This window comes from Lissotriton helveticus, chromosome 5_2 (genome assembly GCF_964261635.1).
Source record: "Lissotriton helveticus chromosome 5_2, aLisHel1.1, whole genome shotgun sequence".
Classification (NCBI taxonomy): Eukaryota; Metazoa; Chordata; class Amphibia; order Caudata; family Salamandridae; genus Lissotriton; species Lissotriton helveticus.
Window position 1 is genome coordinate 13,934,365 of NC_136066.1, and position 25,912 is coordinate 13,960,276.

Consider the following 25,912-nt stretch of genomic DNA (forward strand, 5'->3'; position numbering starts at 1 on the left):
ATGTGTGTGGGAACAGGCCCAAAGAGGGGGTTCCGGGAATGTCTTTTCCATATATCAAAGCTTTAACATGAATGTGTTACATGTAATAAAGAGATAAACTTGTGTATAAGAGGCCAGGCCTCAGGGATGCAGTTAGAGCACCTCAGAACGATACCTTCTGTCCGTTTTGCTGTGTTCTCCTCCGGAGAGAATAAAAACCTCGTTTCCTGCTTTCCAGTCTCCAGCGCCTGCCTCTTCATTGATTAAATAACTAGAGGGTCACAGAGGCAATACCGCCGGGCAAATATCGATTGTCCCCGACCCGACTCAGGTTTCAACAATTGGCGTCCCAAGCGTGGGGCCCATCAGCGACTCGTGGATCCAGTGGGAGAGGTCCCGACGACAGAGTGAACGACTGCAACGATCGGGAGAGCTCTTGCCCAATAGACCCTCGTCTGGCAGCCGATCATCCGAACTTCACTAGTTCCGAACAGACCTCTCTCGAGTGATCTACGGTCCTGACTGGGGACCATTAGGAGTGCCGTGAGAATTACGAGAAAAAGAGGACGATCGGGCGCTGGATTCGGAAGACAAGAAACTGTCCACATGGTCCGGGTAAGGTCGTGTAATCACGACAAGGTGCGAAATGATTGCTTGATTGTTTGATTGCTTGATTATTTATAAAATACTAGTATTACTCTTTGTTTGACCTAATTGGAGATTCACTGTCTGCACACGGAGAAACAGTAGGCTCCTTCTCTTTTGCAAACGGTGAAGGATAGGTAACGTAACCGTCGCGCCTATCTTTCTCCCCCACTGACTCTATTATTTCTCAACGGTTTTTGGGAGACTCCCCACTCCCTCACTGATTAACTGGGTTCTTTAACCCCGAACTACTGTTCACAGATTGTCTTCTGGAGATTCTCTGTCTGCAAACCGGAAACAACAGCTTCCTCTTTGCGGTTAGTGAAAGGGTAGAGGACGCAGACTTTTGCGCCCTACTTACTCTCCCCATTGTCCTTTTTCTATCCTATTTATTTATTTATTAATTGCTTGATTGTTCCGCGTTCTTGGTTACTCTTTTTTATTTTTGTTCATGAGGTATTCACTGCCTGCAAACAACGTAGAATAGGAATATTCTGTCTAGTCTTTGCACCTAGTGATAAGATAGGCACTGCTGACTTATTAGTCCCTCGTTACGAGCCGTCATGTCTGTCTTCTCCCCATTGATTGATAATTGGTTCAGCCCGGACCGTGTATTAGAGGTGGACCATATAGCTCCACTAGAAGGCACCCCTAATAAGGACATGTTCATAAACTATGGATTAGTTACCATAGCCTATAATAAATTGTGGCACAGGTATACCAAAGAAAGTCAAGACAAACAGTGGCCACTGGCAGGATCCTTTGACCTTGATAAAATAGAAACGTTAGAAATAGCCCTTCGAAATAATAAGACAACGCCTATTATGCTCGACAGTCTCGGTATGTGGCGCAGAGAGGCTATGCAACGACAGAGAAAAGACGAGGACAAACCAAGTAGAGAAATATACCGACAGGACAACCCCAGGACACCGCTACCCACAACTTATCCCCCGACACTATGCAAAAGACGACCAGACTTAGGGCCAGACCAATGCGCTTTTTGTAGATATGTCGGACACTGGAAAGCCCAATGCCCGACTCTACTGAGCGTGAGTAAAGGCAAAGGGCCGACAGGAACGACAGACCGGCAGTACGAGAAAAAGCGCGAGACAAAGAAGAACCCGACTTACATAGGCAGACCAGATAGAACCACCACGTTTGATTATGCCCGATGGCACAGATTTCGCCAGGACAATTTCAGCGGCATGCTCAAGTTCTCCTAGGTCGGGCAACGTCAAGACGGGAACCCAGCCTCGCTTTAAAATTCACAGACGGAAAGAGATAATCATGACCAATAACTGTTTTATATTCGTCTTGGGTCTTTGTATGTCGTACTTGTACTGTCCCCCGTCTGAGTTTGTGTGTATGTAATGTACGAATCTGCGTCATCCCTCTACACGTGTTTCCGTGTTACTCGACCTCTGTTAGCAGAAACTTAGCATAAAAGCAACCTGGAAAGAAAGAAATGGCAAAACAAAATCCGTAGACCATTGATGAACTTGAACTTTTAATTTAGCACAACAAACAAGGAATAATAACGGTAAAACTGTAGAAAATGAAAGTCAAACAGAACATTCACCCCCCCCCCATTCTGGAACCTTCCAAGGTAGGGCAGGGTTACGGCTACGCCCAACCAGCGACAACCCATATAAGGCGGGCCCCGCTGCCAACTCTTGGTCAGGAAATCTTAACGTATGGGGGAGCCGGAGGAGAGGCAGGAGCCAGCAGCCTGGGCAGTTGTAGGTAGTCCCGCCACATGTCTCCTCAGCCTGCCGCAACGGGCCTGGATAGACTTAAGTAGTCCCGCCACATGTCCAGAGAAGAACGAGGCACCTCTTTCTTTTCCCTTCCGTAACAGCCGCAGCAGCTCTGGACGGCGGGATGTCCTGCACGTACCTCCACAACAATTTGTCCAAGTTGGGCTGGGAGGGAGAGGCGACGCGGACGAGCCTCTCCCACCTCCACCGATAGGAGGTCTCCCAGCCCCCGGCCCGACGCCGAACACCCCCAGTCAGGCGATGGTGCCAATACTTCCACAGCACCGAACACACCATGGTGGCACCCCAGTACTTGCGCAGCACCGAACGTGCAATGGTGGCCATATTTTCGGAACACCGAACCAGCAATGACTGCACTGATACTCGTGCCGCGCCGAATGCGCGCCACAGGTGGCCATACTCCCACAGCATTGAGCACAAGACTTGGGGAACACCGGATGTGGAGAGACCTTCATGCGGGGCGATGAAAAAGAACAGCATGGAGTGCACCGGGAGAAGGAGACGGCGCGAACGAGTCTCCCTCGCCCCCCCCAGGTGGGGGCATCACAGCTGCACCCCAGCTGAACGTCCCGCTTTCACACAACAGGGACCTCTTCCTTTCACTCCGAAGGATCTCTCCCACTCTTGCAAACTCGACGAGAGTGGCCCCTGTAGGGCCTCAAAATGGCGTCTGGGTCCGCTGGAAGGCGGGCCCCGGCCACTAGAGTAACTTTGACCAGCAATATAACTCGGACATTTGCCCACTGGGGCACGAGCCCCCATCTCCGACAGCATCTCCGCAGCCTTGAAGACCCTACAAAAGTCCCCGGCGGAACCTTCGGCCTCTGCAGGCTTCCGGTAAGGGACGGCTGCCTTGATCGCCAACGAAACAAACATGACATTGCCACTCCTTCTGTTAGCATGAATTCTAGAACTGCCGAAAAGGACTCTGGTCCAAACTGCCAGTAATGGGAAACATTTCCCCCTGATGCTGCTTCCGGACTGAGCCGGCCCCGCCCAAAATGGCGCTGGTATCAATCGGAACTTACGAACACCTCGTGGTGTTCCTTCGCACTAATATAAACTTGATGTTCTGAGACTTTATATGATCCTTTGTACACTTGGCTAGAAAAGACAAGGAGAGCTCACTCGACGAACAGTATGAAAGGATCCCGTTAAAAAGTTGATTACAAATGTACAATGTATTATATTTTTATAGCTGATGTATGACCTCATCTACGACGCACACATACAGTATGCATATAGGAAATCTGATTGCAACTATTATGATTATGCTTCTAAATTATGAAAATAAATGCCCCCGAACCCCCAGCCAATTAATAGACGTTTTAGTTTCTTACAAATGAATGAATAAAACTTTCCGATGTTTTTATTGCTGCAAACGACACCCCCCACTGTACGCACTTTAGCCATTGCCACGACCGGCCAAATACGACCGCACCCTCATAATCCACGTGCTGAAATGATTTTGCAAAATAAAGTTTTTTTGAAACTATGGACGGGTATTGCATGCTTTATTTTAAAAATGTGGGATCGGTGGGAAAGTTCTTTTCTGTGCACCCTACTCTGCTCTCTCTTTAAGGTTGAAAGAAGATGGTTGCCCAGCCCTGGAGGACGGATCGGATCGACAACACGACACTCTGCCTTCAAAGTACGCGACTGACTCATGAACTCTCGCGTAGAGGAAGACCTCGACTTCCAAGGATGGGTAAAACGAACGGTGTAAATGAGGGAATGTAAAAGGAGGGTGAAATGAAATAATGTAAATGTTATAAAGTACAACGTTCCAAGGTATCAGGGAACGGAGCTGACCCAAGAACCGAAGAACCTTAGAACGCCACAGCGTTGAAGGAGGTTTAAGGATCCCGATAGTGAGATACATCTTTTGACTAGATACCTCGCACTAGGCACCTCTGGTTTTCTTTTTACGTTTTCCCCGCACACGACCTATAAGGGCACACTGCCCCCCTCCCCTCCCGACCCCAGAAACCATACCCCCGGGACCCTGCCCCGAGGAGGAAAGACGAGTAAGAGGTAAGTAAAGGACTTATGAATCCATGTATCTGAATATGCGCGAATGCTGTCTCCCCCACCCCCTTTTTTCCTCCCTCTGCAGGTTACATCAGAGATTACAGCCGAGGTGTGGCGAAGATCTGAAGCCTTGCCATGTCTAATACACGAAGCAGACTAGCGCCGCAAGGTGGTGCCTAAGCACGCCTGCAAACTACTCACGTATCGAACAAACCCGAAAAATTAGCACAACCTGATAAAAAGTGATCACCCTTAAACCAGACCGGACGAATGAACCCATGTCACGTATGATGCGAAACTATGAGAGAATGTGTGTGTGTGACTGAGGCGCTGACCCAACTGGTCGAAGGACCGAGAGTGCGAGAAAGTGCGACAAAATGGTACCTCCTTTCTTCTTTCCTTTTCTCAAGGCACGTCCCCTCTACCCTGTCTAATGCTCAAACTGCATGATTACAAGATTCTAACGCAGACCCGTGAATGTCCTTTACTGTGTAATGCACTAAATAGCCTTTCTTGAATACACTGCCACCCTCTCTGTTGCACGTGTACTATTTAGCCTGCCGTTGCACTCTCTCTCTCTCTCTCTCTCTCTCTCTCTCTCTCTCTCTCTCTCTCTCTCTCTCTCTCTCTCTCTCTCTCTCTCTCTCTCTCTCTCTCTCCCTCTATTTTTGCACTCCCACTCTTCCGAGCGATTAACCCCGAAATTGGCAGACTGCTACCCCTAGCACACCACCTAATTGGCTTCAAATACCGTCAGTATTTGCACAAACACTTGTCTTTAATACAATCACCCTGAGACCGTGTCATTACCTCTCCTTTTCCGCTAGAAGTCAATGAACCGAGGTTGGGCCGTAAGGGAAAGGACAGGTAAGACGACAGAGGTTCCCTAATCTGGCCCGTAATAAGGGAACTACATGTCAACGGCTCCTATGGTATAAAACAAGGACCCCAGAATGCGCGACCCTCCCCGCCCCGAATTGTCGCAATACCCAAACAGGAAAAATGATCACCCCTGTTACATCCCCTGTATCAGCCGCTCAAAATTGGAGTTATGAGACTACCCCTCATTCCCGGTTGTGAGAGATGGGTCGATTTACGCCCTTACCATAAGTTTTCTATGTCTCTAGATGTCTTCCGATGAGACCCCTGTCTTCTCTAATTTAGTAATCCGGCCGCGAGAGGCTGCATAGGGACCAGAATGATGTTTTTTGCAAAGTTAAGATTAGACTGGAGCAAAGGAAACCATTACACTGTACCATGCCGAAAGCGAAAATGTTTAGTTGAAAAGCAGGAGGCATTGATAGAAAATAAATGTTTAGCCTATGTTCGTCCATCAGCAATATATCTGTTTAGTACCATGTCGATAGCACACAGTACCCTTGGTAAATATAAAGCCCTAGAGAACGGCACATCTTTGTCAAACCTGTCTTACGAAGGTGGGTCACCATCAGATGAACTGTCGTGACTATAAAAAAAAAAAATAATTGTGAAGGAAAGTCATAGTAAATCCAACAGGCCCGTCACCGGTCATTCATATGCCAGTTGTGAACATTGATATAACGGACGTTTTCATTCTTTGCCTGGAGCTGGGAGAGAAATAGACTTTTTGATCTGCAAATTCTCTAAAGACTGTCTTTTCAAACTTGTTTAAGGGTACTGCCGTTGGAGGAGAGAAGGACCGGATGTGGGAGCACGAGGCCTGACTACAGACTAAGGAACACCTGCGACATTAGCCAAGGCGAGACCACGACAGAAAAGAGCTGCAGGACGAGGCACTGTTTTCGACAACATGAGAAGAAAGGGCCGACCTGATGCCCCTGCTCGATGTCCAGTGTTTGCCGACAAGTCCCCGCTCTCTGAATTCGGTCACACGCCCGCCTATCTGAAGTCTCTCGTTCCCCTAGTCTGTTCCTAATTTGACCTTGCTCCATCCCCCTTTTTCTCCGACCTACCCTATGGACTGTTTTGTACGCTCTTCTTCCATCTGAACTTTCTGACAATCACCTCAAAGGACACAGGGCGAAAGGGACCTTTCCGACCAGAAACGCGAGGAAAGGGTCGTGCCCTGCAACGCAGAACTTAGAATAGAGCTGGACCCGTAGCTCCATCACCGGTGCTCCACAGCGCCAACGAAAGACCACAAAGAATAATGAGCACCGTTTCTGCTATGCCTCATTCCTCTCCCAGCCGCCATTGTATTGATCCTGCTCCAATCCGAATCTGAGATATGTAATAACCTACCAGTCCACGTTATGAAATGTACTTGCTGCTCTCGCTACAGAATCGTTTTTGTATTGCATTTCTATGACTTTCCTGCTAAAAACAAATTGATCAAAGTCTATCAAATAGGTCCACCTCCTAAAACTAGAAATGTTAAAATGTATTGTTTTCAACTCCTTTTTCGTCTAGGGTTCCTACCGTTTTCTTTCTCATGCCCACCACAATAGAACCGAGTAGAAAATGAACCAGCAAGATGTCTTGAATATTGTTGGAAATGGGATCCCTGGCTGGCCAGGGCTTTCGCCAAAGTCAGTCAGAGACCACCACACCCAAGTCAGGGCAAGGGAGTTACACGCCAAGATAACCCCTACTCACCCTCTAGGTAACGTGGCGCGAGCAGCAAGGCTAAACTTGGAGGCGATGTAGGCTAAGTATTTGCGCACGCACCCCAGCAACAACAACCAAAGGCCCACCACAAAGGAAACTCCACACAAGGTTCTATAAAAATAGCCTTTGTATTACACCAAAACACATTAGATAAAACACACACTTTACAATGTACCAGGGGCACGGGCAGAATTTACAGGGGATATGTACAAGACAGGGCCACCTGGACCACTGTCAGGAATCAGAAGTAGCACTTTCAGAAATAGCACTTATCACATAGAATATAGCACAAAATAGCACACAACCAGTAACTACTGGTAACAGGATCTCACTAGCACCACCTGTACTAGGGAGAAAACAACCACCTATGTATCACAATACCTGTAGGGGTGTAAGAGGAAAACACATGATGCAATGCATAACATTCATTCAGAGGTGTAAAGGCACATGACGCATAAACAATACATTCAGAGGTGCAAAAACAATAACAATTGCGCCAAACTCACGTAAGTCACCACCTGTGACTGTCCCTAGGCCAACTGGCCTCTCTGGGGCTAGGACGCCCTGTGTCCAATGTCAGGGGGGGCCTAAACATAGCAGTTGCCCACAAAGTGCTGGGCAACTGGTGCAGGGAAAGTTAGGGCAACGTTGGAGCCTCTCTGGCTCAAGAACCACCACTGTGGCACTGCAGAGCCTCTCTGGGCTCACAAAACGAATGGCCCTCTCAGAGCCTCTCGGGGCTCTTCAACCAAAAAGGTGCAGCCTCACTGGGCTGTTGGGGTCCCTCACGGGGGACCCGGGAACACTGGGGGTGCCTCGAGCCTCTCACTAGGCTCAACGAACACCAAATGCCCTTCTTGAGCCTCTCTGGGCTCAAAACACAATTATGGGCACAAGAGCCTCTCAGGGCTCTGACTCAATGAAATGCCCCTCGAACCTCCTCTGGGCTTGCAACAACAATGGGGCCTAGGAGTCTTGGAGCTCCTAATCACTGATGCGGGCGGTGGAGTTCCTCTCGGGGAACTCTGGAACCAAGCAGGGGTCGCCTTGAGCCTCTCTCGGCTCCTCAACACATGGGGCACTTGGAGCTCAGCACTTCAGCCCCACCGGGCTCTGAACTGGGCAGACCCCCCTTTAGCTGGAGTCTCTCGTGGACTCGGGGGCCGGCGGAGTCTCTTCCTGGGGGACTCGGACTCACAGAGGCCTCTGAACTGGCCCCGACGCCCCCCTCCTCCCGGGAAACACTCACCGCGTCTCGTCGGCGGCTGCAGAGCTCTCTGCCTCTGACTCCTGACGGCACTCCGGGGCTCTCCCTCGGTCCCGGGAGCCCCGTGAAGGCAGCAGCTTCCGGCTTCACTCTCTCCTGCCCCCGGCCTGCCTGACTTCCAGGTCGCGGCTGCGGGGCGGGACTTCCGGTCGGCCTTTCCTGGGCCGCGCTGCGATTGGCCGGTCGGCCCTTCACTTCCGGGTCACCGCGGGCAGCGCGGCGGCCCGATTTAGGCAGGCAGGCGGCTTCCCAGATGATCCGAGGAGTGGGCTCCCTCGTAGATCGATAACCACGCAAATATGCGGCGTGGGCAGCCGCTAGAGCAGGCAAAATGCAGGGTGGGCACCTGCCTTACAAAAGCGCTCCCAAGCGCCTCGGGGTCTATATAAAGCGCTCTCAAGCGCTAGGGGGCACAAACCACAGCGCTCCCAGCGCTAGGACGAAACAAAGCGCTTCCAAGCGCTAGGAGGAAAAGCCAAGCGCTCCTAGCGCTATAAATCAGGAAAAGACCCAGCAAAAGTCCTTGTAGGCAGGCAAAGGGGCAAAGCTGGGCCCAGAGCCAGCACACTGGGTCTCCAGGCAGGGAGACACCCCAAGTGGCGGTCCTCTGGCCCAGCAGCAGCAGCAACAGCCCCTTCAGGATCCTGGAAGAGAACAACTTCAGTGGGGACACAGCCCCATTTTTATACAGTGCATTCCTTTGTTCAAGGGTGTAGAGTGGGGGCGGAACCAGTCGCAGCTGGTTCTTGAGTACTCTGTTTACCTCAACCACCCTCTCTATTCACTGGCAGGGCTTGGGTCATTAGACACACCACAGGGGGGCGGAGCCAGCATTGTGTGGGGAAAACCCAGCCCATCCAGGACACAGGTATACTCCTCCCACACATCACTCATGCTAATCTCCCACTCACCACCAGGCAGACCCATCCAGACTTCCTGGAGCCTGGCATGCCAGCCAGCTCCAGCCAATCACACGCCAGCACCCTCACAGCACACGTACAGCCATGTCTAGAAATGGCGCTTCGCTACTAGACACATACATGCTGCATACACCGTTGCGCAGCATTCACTCACACGAGTTCACACATACCAGATTCAAGCCTGTACACCCCACGCATCAGGAACTACCAGGGACACATACATTCCCCATGCATTCCTATGGGTGGGCAGGCCTAGCTCAGCACATGCACTCAGAGTGCGCACGCACTTTCCCCTGGGACACAGTGAAAGTGCGCAGAATCCCAAAATCACCATCTCCAGGTCACCCTTTTCCAGCAAAAAGTCTAGGGGTGAACCTGCCCTAAGGGCCAAAGTCCAACATAACCCCCTTCCAGCCAAAACGCAGGGGAGACCAATCACCACCGTGATGGACTTCCCTGCTTGGGGCGATAGAACACGGACGCGGGCCCACAACTGCAGGGACACCCTCCTGTTCTACGCCACGGTGAACCAATGGGATTCCTTCTAAACACACTGTCTGGACCAACTGGGCTACCCCACTGGTACTCCCAAGTTGTCCGCGGCCAGGACCAGGCCCTGGGCCACCCAGGTGCCACTGGTCCATGCCAATTCGCAGAGCGGGGGGTAGTAACCCCTGGCACATAGGAGCCATTCTCCACTCTTCTTGTCTGCAAGACAGGACTAGACTGCCACTGGTACTCCAGCCTAGGGCCTACAACCTTAGGCGGACCAGGAGTCTCAGGGAAGGCTCTCCTCCCCCTACCTCTTCTCCTAGGGTTCCTCCTCCCTCTGCGAGGGGTACCCCTAGAACGCCATTCCAACCCAGGACTTATCCACTCAGGTTGCACCGGGGTCAGAGGTGGGCTCTCCCACCCTCTGCACCCCCTTCCAGAGGTCTGCCCTCTCCCACCTGGAGAAGTTCCTCTGGAAGAAGAACCGGTCAGGACACTGGTTACAGTTGTCCTACCCTTCAGGTCAGGCTGATCCTGAACCTGGCCTTCCAACCTCTGGTCTAAAACCTTCGGTGGAACAATTGCCTGGCACTCCAGGACTTCTGGGGACTCACACACAATCCCCCTGAGGCTAACAAATGTCACATCTGTTGTGTGACTGTCTGTCTGGCGCAGATCTCCCGCCCTCTGTCCACCTGACAGTGCGTGAAGATCCCCCAGACCAGAAGTGTTGTCACCATGGTCACTACACGGGAACCTAGCCCAACTGGGTAGTCCCTGACCCACTGGTCCTTCCACTGGGGAACTCCCCCAATCACTCCTCACGCTGGACTCCTGTACCCTCCCTACCGGAGCGGTACTGCCAGACTCTAGAACCACAGGAGCTCTGGTTACAGACACTCCAGGTCCTCTACTCACTAGGAGATCTTCCTCAAGTGGACTAACAGGACAGCCTAGGTCCCCAACCTGGTGTTCCCTCAAGAAACCATCCAAGTCCTGAGGCAGGGCTTCGGGCGTCTGGGGAACCTCGGTCTCCCCCTCACTCCTGCTCCACTGAGCCAGGCAGTGAGCCCCTACACCCCCCTCGCTATCCTGGGACCTAGCTGGGCTACACTGAGCCTCTTCCACCACGCTGGGCTGGAGGATACCTGAACCACTACTTTTGGAGTCACTCACCAATGACTCTAGAGAACCTCTGGCCCTTTCCCAGCGGTCGGCTTCCCTTGCCAGTAACTCTGTATCAGTAAATCCAACTTGCAACAGGTGTTGGCGCAACTCTGGCGAACAACCACTGAGCACCTGCTCTTTGACTATAAGATCAAACAAGACTTCAAAATCAGAGTCAGTGTGAACCTCTACCCAAGCCCACAGTGCTCCACAACAGTCATCCTCAAAGTCTACCCAAGACTGGTGAGACGGTTTCCTAAGGTTCCTAAACCTCAACCTATTCTCCTCCTCTGGGGAAACAGGAACCATACTCTGGGAACTGGGAATTTCTACACTGTGATTTAAATAGCTGCCACCACTGGACCCAACCCTCCCTGGGGGATCCAGGCACTCAACACTGCGCGCAGGGGATAGTCTACCCTCCAGAGCTACTTTGCCTCTGGTGGCGGCCCTCTCAGCCTCCTCTATCCTGTCCTGCGCTAAGACCCTCTCGGTCTCCAGTTGTTGCTTTCTAATGCCCAGCTGTGCCATAGCCTGGGCATGCTCCAACCTGAGCTTCTCTAAAGCCAGCTGGTGCTCCCTTTCTCTCCTCCTATCTTCCAGCTCCTCTGGGGACAGGGAAAGGGATGAGGCGCTGCCTCCTAAACTGGACCCAGCAAGGGACTCCCTATCTATGGGGTCCTCACTATCTGCTGGCGTCCCTGTGCTATCATCTTCCTCCTCCTCAGACTCTTCAGGGCTCCCCTCTGACCCACCACCCTCATGGTGTGAGACCCGGGCCCTCTCCGCACTGTGCTCACGCTCCCAGTCATCCTTCTGCCATTGGATCAGGTTACCCCTAAGTTGGGACTGGGTGTCGGACTCATTCACTGCAATGTCTCTCTCTTCGCAAAACTCTCTCAGTTCATGCAAAAACAGACCCCAGACATTAAAAGCAGACTCCATCTTGGCAAGATGCTCACAGACACGTGCAACACAGGGGACTGAACAATCTGAAGTAAGAGGACACAATTCCAAAACTTCAACAATCTCCTTATCAAAGAGAACTCATACTCATGCGTCCAGGAAAACACACCATTCATCCACACACACCCTCCCCTCGGATCGGTAAGGCAGTTTCTACCACCCCTGACTTCTCAACCTGACCAAAGCGACACAGGTACCAAACTCTGGAAGCAGGGCGGGGGACAAATGTACTGAACACAATCAAATGACACTCTTCAGGAGAAGAAACAATGGAATTTCAAAAACAATCCCCTAAAATGTGGTCATCTAAAATGCAGAGTTTTGTGGTATGGCCAGTTACTACTAAGGTACAACGCAAACACAAATCCTTATCCCGCCGCTTGCCGCCAATGTTGGAAATGGGATCCCTGGCTGGCCAGGGCTTTCGCCAAAGTCAGTCAGAGACCACCACACCCAAGTCAGGGCAAGGGAGTTACACGCCAAGATAACCCCTACTCACCCTCTAGGTAACGTGGCGCGAGCAGCAAGGCTAAACTTGGAGGCGATGTAGGCTAAGTATTTGCGCACGCACCCCAGCAACAACAACCAAAGGCCCACCACAAAGGAAACTCCACACAAGGTTCTATAAAAATAGCCTTTGTATTACACCAAAACACATTAGATAAAACACACACTTTACAATGTACCAGGGGCACGGGCAGAATTTACAGGGGATATGTACAAGACAGGGCCACCTGGACCACTGTCAGGAATCAGAAGTAGCACTTTCAGAAATAGCACTTATCACATAGAATATAGCACAAAATAGCACACAACCAGTAACTACTGGTAACAGGATCTCACTAGCACCACCTGTACTAGGGAGAAAACAACCACCTATGTATCACAATACCTGTAGGGGTGTAAGAGGAAAACACATGATGCAATGCATAACATTCATTCAGAGGTGTAAAGGCACATGACGCATAAACAATACATTCAGAGGTGCAAAAACAATAACAATTGCGCCAAACTCACGTAAGTCACCACCTGTGACTGTCCCTAGGCCAACTGGCCTCTCTGGGGCTAGGACGCCCTGTGTCCAATGTCAGGGGGGGCCTAAACGTAGCAGTTGCCCACAAAGTGCTGGGCAACTGGTGCAGGGAAAGTTAGGGCAACGTTGGAGCCTCTCTGGCTCAAGAACCACCACTGTGGCACTGCAGAGCCTCTCTGGGCTCACAAAACGAATGGCCCTCTCAGAGCCTCTCGGGGCTCTTCAACCAAAAAGGTGCAGCCTCACTGGGCTGTTGGGGTCCCTCACGGGGGACCCGGGAACACTGGGGGTGCCTCGAGCCTCTCACTAGGCTCAACGAACACCAAATGCCCTTCTTGAGCCTCTCTGGGCTCAAAACACAATTATGGGCACAAGAGCCTCTCAGGGCTCTGACTCAATGAAATGCCCCTCGAACCTCCTCTGGGCTTGCAACAACAATGGGGCCTAGGAGTCTTGGAGCTCCTAATCACTGATGCGGGCGGTGGAGTTCCTCTCGGGGAACTCTGGAACCAAGCAGGGGTCGCCTTGAGCCTCTCTCGGCTCCTCAACACATGGGGCACTTGGAGCTCAGCACTTCAGCCCCACCGGGCTCTGAACTGGGCAGACCCCCCTTTAGCTGGAGTCTCTCGTGGACTCGGGGGCCGGCGGAGTCTCTTCCTGGGGGACTCGGACTCACAGAGGCCTCTGAACTGGCCCCGACGCCCCCCTCCTCCCGGGAAACACTCACCGCGTCTCGTCGGCGGCTGCAGAGCTCTCTGCCTCTGACTCCTGACGGCACTCCGGGGCTCTCCCTCGGTCCCGGGAGCCCCGTGAAGGCAGCAGCTTCCGGCTTCACTCTCTCCTGCCCCCGGCCTGCCTGACTTCCAGGTCGCGGCTGCGGGGCGGGACTTCCGGTCGGCCTTTCCTGGGCCGCGCTGCGATTGGCCGGTCGGCCCTTCACTTCCGGGTCACCGCGGGCAGCGCGGCGGCCCGATTTAGGCAGGCAGGCGGCTTCCCAGATGATCCGAGGAGTGGGCTCCCTCGTAGATCGATAACCACGCAAATATGCGGCGTGGGCAGCCGCTAGAGCAGGCAAAATGCAGGGTGGGCACCTGCCTTACAAAAGCGCTCCCAAGCGCCTCGGGGTCTATATAAAGCGCTCTCAAGCGCTAGGGGGCACAAACCACAGCGCTCCCAGCGCTAGGACGAAACAAAGCGCTTCCAAGCGCTAGGAGGAAAAGCCAAGCGCTCCTAGCGCTATAAATCAGGAAAAGACCCAGCAAAAGTCCTTGTAGGCAGGCAAAGGGGCAAAGCTGGGCCCAGAGCCAGCACACTGGGTCTCCAGGCAGGGAGACACCCCAAGTGGCGGTCCTCTGGCCCAGCAGCAGCAACAGCCCCTTCAGGATCCTGGAAGAGAACAACTTCAGTGGGGACACAGCCCCATTTTTATACAGTGCATTCCTTTGTTCAAGGGTGTAGAGTGGGGGCGGAACCAGTCGCAGCTGGTTCTTGAGTACTCTGTTTACCTCAACCACCCTCTCTATTCACTGGCAGGGCTTGGGTCATTAGACACACCACAGGGGGGCGGAGCCAGCATTGTGTGGGGAAAACCCAGCCCATCCAGGACACAGGTATACTCCTCCCACACATCACTCATGCTAATCTCCCACTCACCACCAGGCAGACCCATCCAGACTTCCTGGAGCCTGGCATCCCAGCCAGCTCCAGCCAATCACACGCCAGCACCCTCACAGCACACGTACAGCCATGTCTAGAAATGGCGCTTCGCTACTAGACACATACATGCTGCATACACCGTTGCGCAGCATTCACTCACACGAGTTCACACATACCAGATTCAAGCCTGTACACCCCACGCATCAGGAACTACCAGGGACACATACATTCCCCATGCATTCCTATGGGTGGGCAGGCCTAGCTCAGCACATGCACTCAGAGTGCGCACGCACTTTCCCCTGGGACACAGTGAAAGTGCGCAGAATCCCAAAATCACCATCTCCAGGTCACCCTTTTCCAGCAAAAAGTCTAGGGGTGAACCTGCCCTAAGGGCCAAAGTCCAACAAATATGTTAAAGGGAGGACTGTTGAAAATTAGTACAGTTTGGTGAACATTATCTGCGCCATCTTGCCTCTTCCCCCGATGCCACACTTTTGTCGTGCGCACCCGCCATTTTAGAATGCCCTGATCAGAACGAACCCTTTTTCATGCCGATGGCCCCTGACATAGCCCTTCGCCTTCACTTAGCCCGCACGCTGACCAACCCCCTGCTTGCACCTGCCTAGAATCATAAACCCCTCTTCGGCACTGCCCTGCCCCAGGCCCTCATCCTGTTCCCAGCGCGACACCTCCCTTCTTCCCTTTCATGATCTCCGGCCCTTAGATGAAAACCCCCCCTTTTTTCCCCGTGTGCCCGTTTGTCTTCCCCGTTCCCAGGCCGACACCCAGCTCTGCCGATACCATTCCTTGACCCTCCCCGTACAATAGAAAGCTTCCCCCATCAAAGGATCCCCGGGTTGATCAAAGCCCCCACTCCATGAGATCCGATCAAACCCCCCACATTCCGTGAATCGGCGGAATATCCAGCTGCGCGATACTCATCACCTGTTGTGACTAGGGTGGGGACTTCAACTGTAAATGTGTGTGGGAACAGGCCCAAAGAGGGGGTTCCGGGAATGTCTTTTCCATATATCAAAGCTTTAACATGAATGTGTTACATGTAATAAAGAGATAAACTTGTGTATAAGAGGCCAGGCCTCAGGGATGCAGTTAGAGCACCTCAGAACGATACCTTCTGTCCGTTTTGCTGTGTTCTCCTCCGGAGAGAATAAAAACCTCGTTTCCTGCTTTCCAGTCTCCAGCGCCTGCCTCTTCATTGATTAAATAACTAGAGGGTCACAGAGGCAATACCGCCGGGCAAATATCGATTGTCCCCGACCCGACTCAGGTTTCAACAGTTCAGCAAATCCCTCTATGAAGAAAGGAAGTACCTAAGATTCCTGGAGAAACAATGGAGACAAGAGCCCTCCACTGATATTTTGGCCATGGTTAGTTCAGCAAGATCCGAGGACCACAGCACATCTTCCTAGGAAAAGCGGCGCACTTCAGAACCCTCCTCGACTCAGCCAAAAATAAGAATCCAAGCTGCCCTCCCGTGTTAGACCCGGCCTCGTGGCGTGGTCCGCCCTGACCCGTGCACCACACCAGGCCCCTGATTATCACGGCCTACCCGCCATTCCCTCCATGATCCACACACACGACACTGGACTTTCCTGTCCTCCCCCCCTCCATCTTCCCGGTACCGGACGCACCCAAACCCTATAGGTCCCAAAGGCCCCAGATGCCCATTCCACTGCACCTAAGCTGGCCGCCCTCGGCCCCAGCACGACCTCGGCCCTAGACGCGCCATACCCGGCTGGGGGGTAGAGCGCTCCCCGTGAGCGAGAGAGGGTGGAGTAGTTCGATCACACCTCCCACCTCCCCTCAAGAGATGGGTTTCGATCGCCCATCCGGCCTCCCTGAGGGCTTGCTCCAAGCCTGCTGCGTGTCTGGGATCCCTCCAGACCCAACTGGAAAGGATGAAAGGGCCCTCGTGGGAGGAACCCCCAACAAGCAGCCCCCAGGTGCTAAGACCTCTGCCTGCGAGGACTCCGGACATCAAAGAGGAACACTCCTATATCAAGGGGTGCTCTGGGACGATCGAGTTAGTTGAATCCTGGAACTACGAGAGCCCTGCTGACATCGTTGCGACTCCTACCCGGCAGAGAAGGACTTATACCCGAAACCATCTGAGCCCTGCTGACATCGTCGCGGCTCCTACCCGGCAGAGAAGGACTTCTGCCCGAAACCATCTGACCCCTGCTGACATCGTCGCGGCTCCTACCCGGCAGAGAAGGACTTCTGCCCGGAACCATCTGAGCCCTGCAAACGTGGTCGCGACTCCCTCGCCACCTTGAGAACACCTGAGCCCTGCTGATTCGATCGCGGCTCCCTTAAGACCGTAAGAACTGCCACATCCTTGTTCGAGCCCTGCGGACGTGGTCGCGGCTCAGAGACTATCCGGGTCCGGCTGGACCCAAGATCTACTCGTATCCCCCAGCTCAAAGATTGAGAGCTGTGCGCCGGATACGCACCTGCATCTCTCTTGAACACTAAGACTGTCCCGCTGCCCAAATCCCTACCGAGACTCTTTGAGCCCTTGCTCTACTTGTACATAAGAATCCTGCGGATCATAAGGATCCATTTACTTAAGATATAAAGACTACGTTCTCCTGAAAACCTACAGTGTGGTGTCCCTTTGTCGTATGGTGCTAGCTCAGCGCGTGCGATCCTAGATTCGATACTCTCCCCCTGAAGGGTCTCCCATCAGTGCTCGGCAGCATTCCTGGGAGAGGTGGGCCACAGGGTGGTCAGGTACATAGTCTGGCCTTCCCTGGGATCGCCCCTTCTAACATCCCCCAACCTCCAAGTTGGAGGATTCTACAAGGAAAGCAGCGGAATTCTCTATATTCTTTGACGAAAAAGTGAAATCACTTGTGGATCAGGTCGCTCATCCTACCCCTCCAGAGGAGCGCAAATCCTTACCATTTGGCAGAACTTTGACCCCATCTCTGAATATGCCCTCCTCAAATGCATCCTCGAAACAAAGCCCTCCAACCATTCTCTGGACCCCATCCCCAGTGCCATTGCCATTGACTTCTATACCCATTCTCTTTCCTATTGGACCACTCTGGTCAACCTCTCCCTCTGTCAAAGCTCCCTTCCTGTGTCCTTCAAAACTGGGCAGGTCACCCCTCTGCTTAAAAAACCCACCACTGATGTTAACAACCTCAACAACTTCCACCCCATCACTAGCCTACCTTTTCTTGCGAAAATCACAGAAAGTTGTGTAGCGAAACAACTCTCTCGTCATATCAAGGACAATAATCTTCTTGACAATTTCCAGTCCGGCTTCATTCTGCAGCACTGAAACAGCCCTACTGCAAGTGATTGGTGACGTGCTGCGGATACTCGATTCGGGGGATCTTGTCTTTTAATTCTCCTTGACCTTTCTGCAGCCTTTGACACTGTCAATCACAACACCCTCCTCAACATTCTTAAACAGAGAATGGGCATGGTGGGGGGCACTGTGCTTAAATGGTTTGCCTCCTTCCTCTCTGATAGATCCCAGATGATCAAAATAGCGGACAGTCTTTCATCTCCTGTGGCGGTGGGTCTATACTTGCACCCACATTGTTCAATCTCTATTTAGAACCATTGGGAAATCTCCTGAGTAAATCCGGGATCCACTATCATCTCTACGCAGACGACACTGAAATCTACCTCAAGGTTGCCTCCACTCACGATCTCTCTATCCTAAGCTCTACCCTCGACTCCATTCAAAACTGGATGTCAACTCATCAACTGATTCTGAATCCCTCCAAAACTGAATTCCTCCTCCTCTCCTCCTCACTCTCTCCTCCCCCGATTCAATCATGGATGGATCAGATGAATCTACTTAACAATAAACCCATCATTGTCGACAGCGCAAAATCCCTTGGTGTCATACTCGACACAAAACTCAATCTAATCTCCCACATCAATTCCACTGCAAAGTCTGCTCGATACCAACTGCGCCTTCTTTGGGGGATTTGTCTCTTCTTTCCGGAGCAGGACCTTATAACCCTGGTCCAATCGCTGGTCCTCTCCAGACTGGACTATTACAATTCTCTTCTTACTGACCTCCCCAAATCCCACTTGCCCCCCCTTAAATCTGTTCTCCATTCAGCAGCTCGTTTCATATATGGGGCCAAAGGAAGCGACCACATCACACCCATTTTATCCACCCTCCGCTGGCTTCCCTTCGAGGCTAGAGCTATCTACAAGACCGCTTGTATCACCCACAAAGCCTTGCACACTTCCTTTCCTTGATACCTGGCGAATAAACTTAAACTCTCTGGAGGCTCTAGACCATCACGTAATGCGGAGAATCTACTGCTTGAACCTCCCACTTTCAAGAAGGAGAGAACAATGGCCCAATGCTTTTCAGGCAGCGCAGTGAGAATCTGGAACTCACTTCCGCCTCAGCTCCGGACCACCACCTCCTCCCAGGCCTTCAAAAGGGACCTCAAAGTTCTCCTCCTTCAAAGACACTTCCAAATTTAATTCACGCCCTCTCTATTATCTGAAGGAAGCCCTTCCATTATATGAAATTCTGTTCTCCATGACTATAGAAGTGCCTTCCCAGTGCGCTCTTGTAGTCTGAGTGCCTGCCATTTATTGCAGTATTATACTTCTACTTGTATTGTGTACTTTTTTGTAACATGCACACTTCACTTTTCCCCGTGCAATGTATAGTTTGCTACCTCTTGAATTTTGTTTGCCTCTGATACATGCACAATTGCCACCATTGCCTCATGTAACGCAACGTTTGTTCTTGTGTTTTTGAGTATCTGCCTTTTATTGCAGTTTTATACCTCTACTTGTACTTTGTACGCTATTGTAACATGCACACACGTCACTTTCTTTCCTCATGTAACGTATTGTTTGCCACCTATTGTATTTTATTTGCTCTTGATACTTGCACAATTGTCACTATTGCCTCATGTAACGTAAAGTTTGCTATTGTAACATGCTCACTTGTAATTTTCTCATTATGTTTCATTTCTGTTCCTATTGTGAAGCGCTCTGACACCTTCGGGGAAAGTCTGCGCTACATAAAAACGCATAAAATAAAAAATAAAATGGGGGAGTGAGGGAGAGATGGGGAGGGAGGGAGAGGTAAGGGAGGGAGAAATGGGGAGGGGTGTTAGGGAGAGAGGGCGGGAGGGTGGGTGAGACTGGGAAGGAGAGAGAGAGATAGGGAGAGACAAGGGAGAGGGAGGCGGGGAGGGAGGGAGAGACGAGGGATGGGAGAGAGGGAAAGATGGCGAGGAATGGAGGGAGAGATGAGGGATGGGGAGAAAGGGAGGGAGGGAGAGACGAGAGGGGGTGGGGAGAGCAGGAGACATGGGAGAGGGAGGGCGAGATGAGGAAAGGAGAAATGGTGAGGGGGTGTGCGGGAGAGAGGGCGGGAGGGTGGGAGAGATGGGGAAGAGAAAGAGAGAAAGACAGGGGAGAGACGAGGGACGGGGAGGGAGGGAGAGAGAGATGGGGCAAGACGAGGGAGGGGTAGACTCGGAGGGAGGAGGAGATGGCGTGGGGGGCTTGAGTGAATACAATAAATGTTTAACACACCCTCCCGAATGGCCTAACTGCTCGCCCACACTACCATAAAGAGAGCTATTAGTACTTCTCTAATTTAGCCTCTGCTATCACTCTGGGGACTCCCTGGACTCTGTGCCCACTATACCTTACTTTGGTACAGTATATACAGAGCCAGCTTCCTACACAGGCATATAGCTTTAAACCTCTAGAAATACACATTATAAACTAGAAGACAGAACCTGGCAGTAGGCATGGTATGCAGCTCACACCCGTACAACACCCGTACACCACCCATGCAACACCCATACAACACCCGTACACCACACGTGCAACACCCGTACACCACCCGTACAACACCCATACACCACCCATACAACACCCGTACACCACCCATACAACACCTGTACAACACCCGTACAGCACCCGTACAAAACCCATACAACACCTGTAAAACACCCGTACAACACCTGTAAAACACCCATACAACACCCGTACAACACCCATACAACACCTGTACAACATCAGTACACCACCCGCACAACACCCATACACCACACGTGCAACACCCGTACAACACCCATACAATACCCGTACACCACACGTACAACACCCGTACACCACCCGTACAACACCCGTACAACACCCATACAACACACGTACAACACCAGTACACCACCCGTACAACACCCGTACAACACCCGTACACCACACGTACAACACCCATACAACACTCGCACACCACACGTACAACACCCGTAAAACACCTGTACAACACCCGTACACCACACGTACAACACCCATACACCACCTGTACACCACCCATACAACACCCGTACAGCCCAGCATGCCCGGACCCAACTCTCAGACACCCAGGATGCTCTGAACAACCCCAATCATCTTTATGTTTCACCCCTGCTTCTTCATGGCTAGCCCCTGCTTCTTCGTGGCCCGCCCCTGCTTCTTCATGGCTAGCCCCTGCTTCTTCGTGGCCCACCCCTGCTCCTTCATAGCTCCTCCCAGATCCCACATCCTGGCACAGGCCTGCACGGAAGACACCAGGCAGAGCTGGAAGACGCACACTCCATGACGGCTGGTAAGTAGGGTAGAAGACAGACTCACCGACACCCGGCTCCTGCTGTGAGACCCCGGCAGGCTCCTGCGCTCCATCCTGGCTTTGGATCGACCCTACTACGGTCCCATGCTCTGGTGCAGCTGCGCGGCGGGGCTCCTCTGGTGCAGCTGCGCGGCGGGGGCTCCTCTGGTGCAGCTGTGCGGCGGGGGCTCCTCCCAGATGTGCAGGGAGGCACACACGGATCCCTGTTCAAAAAGAAGCAGAGAAGCATCATTCCTGCAGGATGCGAGCGCCAAAGACTCAACGGAAGGCACTAGGGTGGGGGGGCAGCTCTAGCCTTTGAGGAGAGGTGTGATCTTGGGCTCACTGCAGCACTGAGGTGGGCTGGCCCCAGACCTCGAGGCCTCCCAGGGGTGGAGTGGAGGCAATCTGCCCCAGGAGGGACTGTGCTCCAGGGGCGAGCACTGCACTGTCGGTGGGAGGCCAAGGCCCCCCCTTCCGAGCAGGTGCAGTGCTCCAGAGTGGGTGTGTGAGTAGCTGTATGAGTGACTGACGGGCTGTATGGGTGACTGTGGTGGCTGTGAGAGGGGAAACAACATTTACAACGAAACTTTTACAACGGAAAAACTTTTACAACGCATACCATTACAACGCAGGATTTTACAACGCAAGTACTTTTACAACGCATACCATTACAACGTAAGTATTGGTAAGTATATAATTATTTTTAAAATATTATATGTTTGGGTTTTTGGGTAAAGGGGTATTTTTAGGGTTCAGGGTCAGTTTTCAGTTTTTGGGTAAAAGGGTATTTTTAGGGTTCAGGGTCAGTTTTCAGTTTTTGGGTAAAAGGGTATTTTTAGGGTTCAGGGTCAGTTTTCAGTTTTTGGGTAAAGGGGTATTTTTAGGGTTCAGGGTCAGTTTTCAGTTTTTGGGTAAAGGGGTATTTTTAGGGTTCAGCGTCAGTTTTCAGTTTTTGGGTAAAAGGGTATTTTTAGGGTTCAGGGTCAGTTTTTGGGTAAAGGGGTATTTTTAGGGTTCAGGGTAAGTTTTCAGTTTTTGGGTAAAGGGGTATTTTTAGGGTTCAGGGTCAGTTTTCAGTTTTTGGGTAAAGGGGTATTTTTAGTGTTCAGGGTCAGTTTTCAGTTTTTGGGTAAAGGGGTATTTTTAGGGTTCAGGGTCAGTTTTCAGTTTTTGGGTAAAGGGGTATTTTTAGGGTTCAGGGTCAGTTTTCAGTGTTTGGGTAAAGGGGTATTTTTAGGGTTCAGGGTCAGTTTTCAGTTTTTGGGTAAAGGGGTATTTTTAGGGTTCAGGGTCAGTTTTCAGTTTTTGGGTAAAGGGGTATATTTAGGGTTCAGGGTCAGTTTTCAGTTTTTGGGTAAAGGGGTATTTTTAGGGTTCAGGGTCAGTTTTCAGTTTTTGGGGTACAGGGTTAATTTGTAAAAATAAAATAAAATTATATTTAAATTAAATTAATTAAATGTAATTAAATAAAAATTATTTATATTTTAATAATTTAAATTAATTTAAATTAAAAAAAATATTTTTAGGGTTCAGGGTCAGTTTTGGGTTTTTGGGGTACAGGGTTAATTTGTAAAAATAAATTAAAATTATATTTAAATTAAATTAATTAAATAAAATTACATAAAATTTAATTATATTTTAATAATTTAAAATAATTGAAATAAAAAAAAATATTATATACTTACCAATATTTACGTTGTAATGGTATGCGTTGTAAAGGTACTTGCGTTGTAAAATCTTGCGTTGTAATGGTATGCGTTGTAAAGGTTTTTGCGTTGTAAAAAATTTGTTGTAATGGTAGTCGTTGTAAAAGTATGCGTTGTAACGTCATACATCCCTGTGAGAGTGATTCTATAGGTGGATGAGTGTGTGTGTGGCTGTATCAGTGACTGTGGTGGCTGTGAGAGTGACTCTATAGGTGGATGAGTGTGTGTGTGAGTGGCTGTATGTAAATGTAAATGTATGTGTCTTGTAAAGCGCACTGCTGCCCTGAGGCGTCCTGGCGCTGTAGACCGCTAGGGAACCCGTCCTGGCTATCCCTGTGAGATGGTCCCTACTGGGAATCTCCAAGGTGAAACCAGGCATCCCCGGCGTCTGTGGGGGGCCGTTGTAGAGATGAGGCAAGCTTAATGCCCAGAGTTGCCGAGTGTGATCCCTGGTTAGGGTAGGCACCGAGGCGAGAATTATCGAGTCCGCTGACCCTGGTCCACGACCCTGCCGCGTCGGGAATTGAACCCTGGCCCCGGGCCGTTCTCTGCTTCCGGGTCTGCCGCCTCTAACCAGTGAGCCACACCACTCCACTATGTTGGGTGACTGAGTGGCTGTGTGAATGGTTCTTTGGGTGAGTGACTGGGTGTGTAAGTGGATGTACGGGTACATGAGTGGGTATTTGAGTAGCTGTTTTGCACAGTATGTGTAGGAAAGTGCCCCTTTTTGCATGGTTACCCTCCACTTTTTGGCCGACATTTGATGCACTTTGACTTGATGTGCCCTGGGTCCCTGCCAATCAGGTTCCAGGGCCTGTGTTCTTTCCCAAGACTTTGCGATTGTACCCACAATTGGCCCGTCTCTGGCCACAGGTAAGATCCTTCTAAAAGGCACCGTGGGTACCAAGGGCACTGAGACCAGGGAAAGCCTCTGAGGGTTGCCGCACCTATTGTGCCACCCTCAGAGGCCCTGCACCCTAACACCCACACCCTGCCGCTGCCTGTTTTGGTGCAAAGAAAAGTGAGGAGTCAACATGGCACACATCCCGGTGGTACACGAACAATTGGAGCATCCAGAATCCCGTTAAAATCTTGCAATATAGTTATGAGATACGAACGGTGGCTTCTTCGATCGGGTTTTATAGCTTGAGAGTAACACACAGCTTTCAGGTTGTTTTATAATTCATCGCAAACTGGAGTTGCAGATTCACATCTAATTGGCCCCTGATGAAGGGACGCGTGTCTTGAAACGCATTGAGCGTGGAACAAAGGAAACTGTGCACACTAACAGTTTGAAGACGTAACTCTGTGATGTGAACAGAATAGACAGGTGTATTTAATGTATATGTAGGAAAAGAAAAAAAAATTGCAATGGTATATATCGGAGAAGTGTGGCTCACCGATTAGAGCGGCAGACCCTGAGGCAGAGGTCTAGCCCCGGGACCAGGGTTCAATTCCCGACGCGGCAGGGTCTTGGGCTCAATGTCCACAGACTCGATAAATCTCGCCTCGGTGCCTATTCTAATCATGGGTCCCACTCTGCATCTCTGGGCAATAGCTGCTTAATCTCCACACCAGCCCCGAAAGCGCTAGGATGCCTGGCTTCACCTTGGAGGTGCCCAGTAAGGGGGCATCTCACAGGGAAAGCCAGGAGGGGTTCCCCAGCGGTATACAGCGCCAAGATACCTTTCAGGTGGTAGTGCGCTTTACAAGTATACACACATTAACATTTACATTTATATGTTATACGAACTCTTAAAGTGAAATTATACCATTCAAAATATACATTATTTTGTGCAAAAAGTAATAGATTTGTTTTTTTGCAAAAGTGCACATTGGAACAAGTACAAGTGCTTGATTGTATAATTACACATCCCTGTGCGCCATCCCTGTGCGCCATCCCTGTGCGCCATCCCTGTGCGCCATCCCTGTGCGCCATCCCTGTGCGCCATCCCTGTGCGCCATCCCTGTGTGCCATCCCTGTGTGCCATCCCTGTGCGCCATCCCTGTGTGCCATCCCTGTGCGCCATCCCTGTGCGCCATCCCTGTGCGCCATCCCTGTGCGCCATCCCTGTGCGCCATCCCTGTGCGCCATCCCTGTGTGCCATCCCTGTGTGCCATCCCTGTGCGCCATCCCTGTGTGCCATCCCTGTGTGCCATCCCTGTGCGCCATCCCTGTGTGCCATCCCTGTGCGCCATCCCTGTGTGCCATCCCTGTGCGCCATCCCTGTGCGCCATGCCTGCAGCCCAGTGCCTGGGGCCTAGGCACGTCTCCCCTCTAGCAGGGTGCGCTAGCCCTCAGATGAGGGTACAGGGGCAGGTGCCCTGTACCCCTACAGCGTATAAGCCCATTCGTAGACGTTGTAAGTGCAGTGAAGCCATAGCGTGTATATAGTCTGGGAGTCGGTCAGTAAGAGCTCCACAGCTCCATAATGGCGGATTTGAAACCTGTGACGTTTGGGTGCAAACCTGTCAGTGCATTAAACCCACACTGATGCCAGTGTGGGATTTAATGTAAAATGCACTCAGATGGCATCTTAGAGATGATCCCTGAAAACCAACCAGCTCTGGCGTGGTTCCTGAGTGGCTGCCACCATTTGCCACCACGAGACAGGTTTCTGGACCCCTGGGTAGAGGGCCTCCGCTCTCTGGGTCCAGAAACGATGCCCATCCTGGGCAGAGGTGTCATGCCGCCTCCCCCAGGATGGGCGGGGTCCAAGAAAGGGAAAGCTTCAAAGACACTGGTTTTGGCCCCCACTTTGGGCGGGAGAATCGACGGGGAAATCAAGCTAGGCGGGGGAGGCGAGGTGAAGCACTCACCTCAGTCCCCTCCATCTTGAAGATGGGGGGACTCAGACAGTTAGGGGGAGGCTCGTGCCCCCCTTCCACTGGACAGTGGGATAATAGGGGGTGCCCCACAACAAGGAAGGGACCCATTGGTATGGAAATGCACACCCCTTTAAAGACCCAAATTTGAGTTTTTAGGGTCAACCCCGAACCTTGCCTCCTGACATGTGAGGAAGAAAGAAGAAGAACCGAAGAG

The 25,912-nt window shown here is 51.5% G+C and overlaps 1 protein-coding gene across 1 annotated transcript in view; it reads right to left on the bottom strand.

Annotated features, from left to right (window-relative positions):
• The window catches only part of PIP5KL1 (phosphatidylinositol-4-phosphate 5-kinase like 1), a 200,364-nt gene extending 179,004 nt beyond the window's left edge, over positions 1–21,360 (bottom strand). The window contains exon 1 of the mRNA XM_078646581.1: positions 21,187–21,360. Coding sequence (XP_078502707.1) covers positions 21,187–21,234 — 48 coding nt within the window. The 5' untranslated portion in view covers positions 21,235–21,360. The remainder of the gene's footprint in view (positions 1–21,186) is intronic.
• Between the last annotated feature and the right edge of the window lie 4,552 nt (positions 21,361–25,912).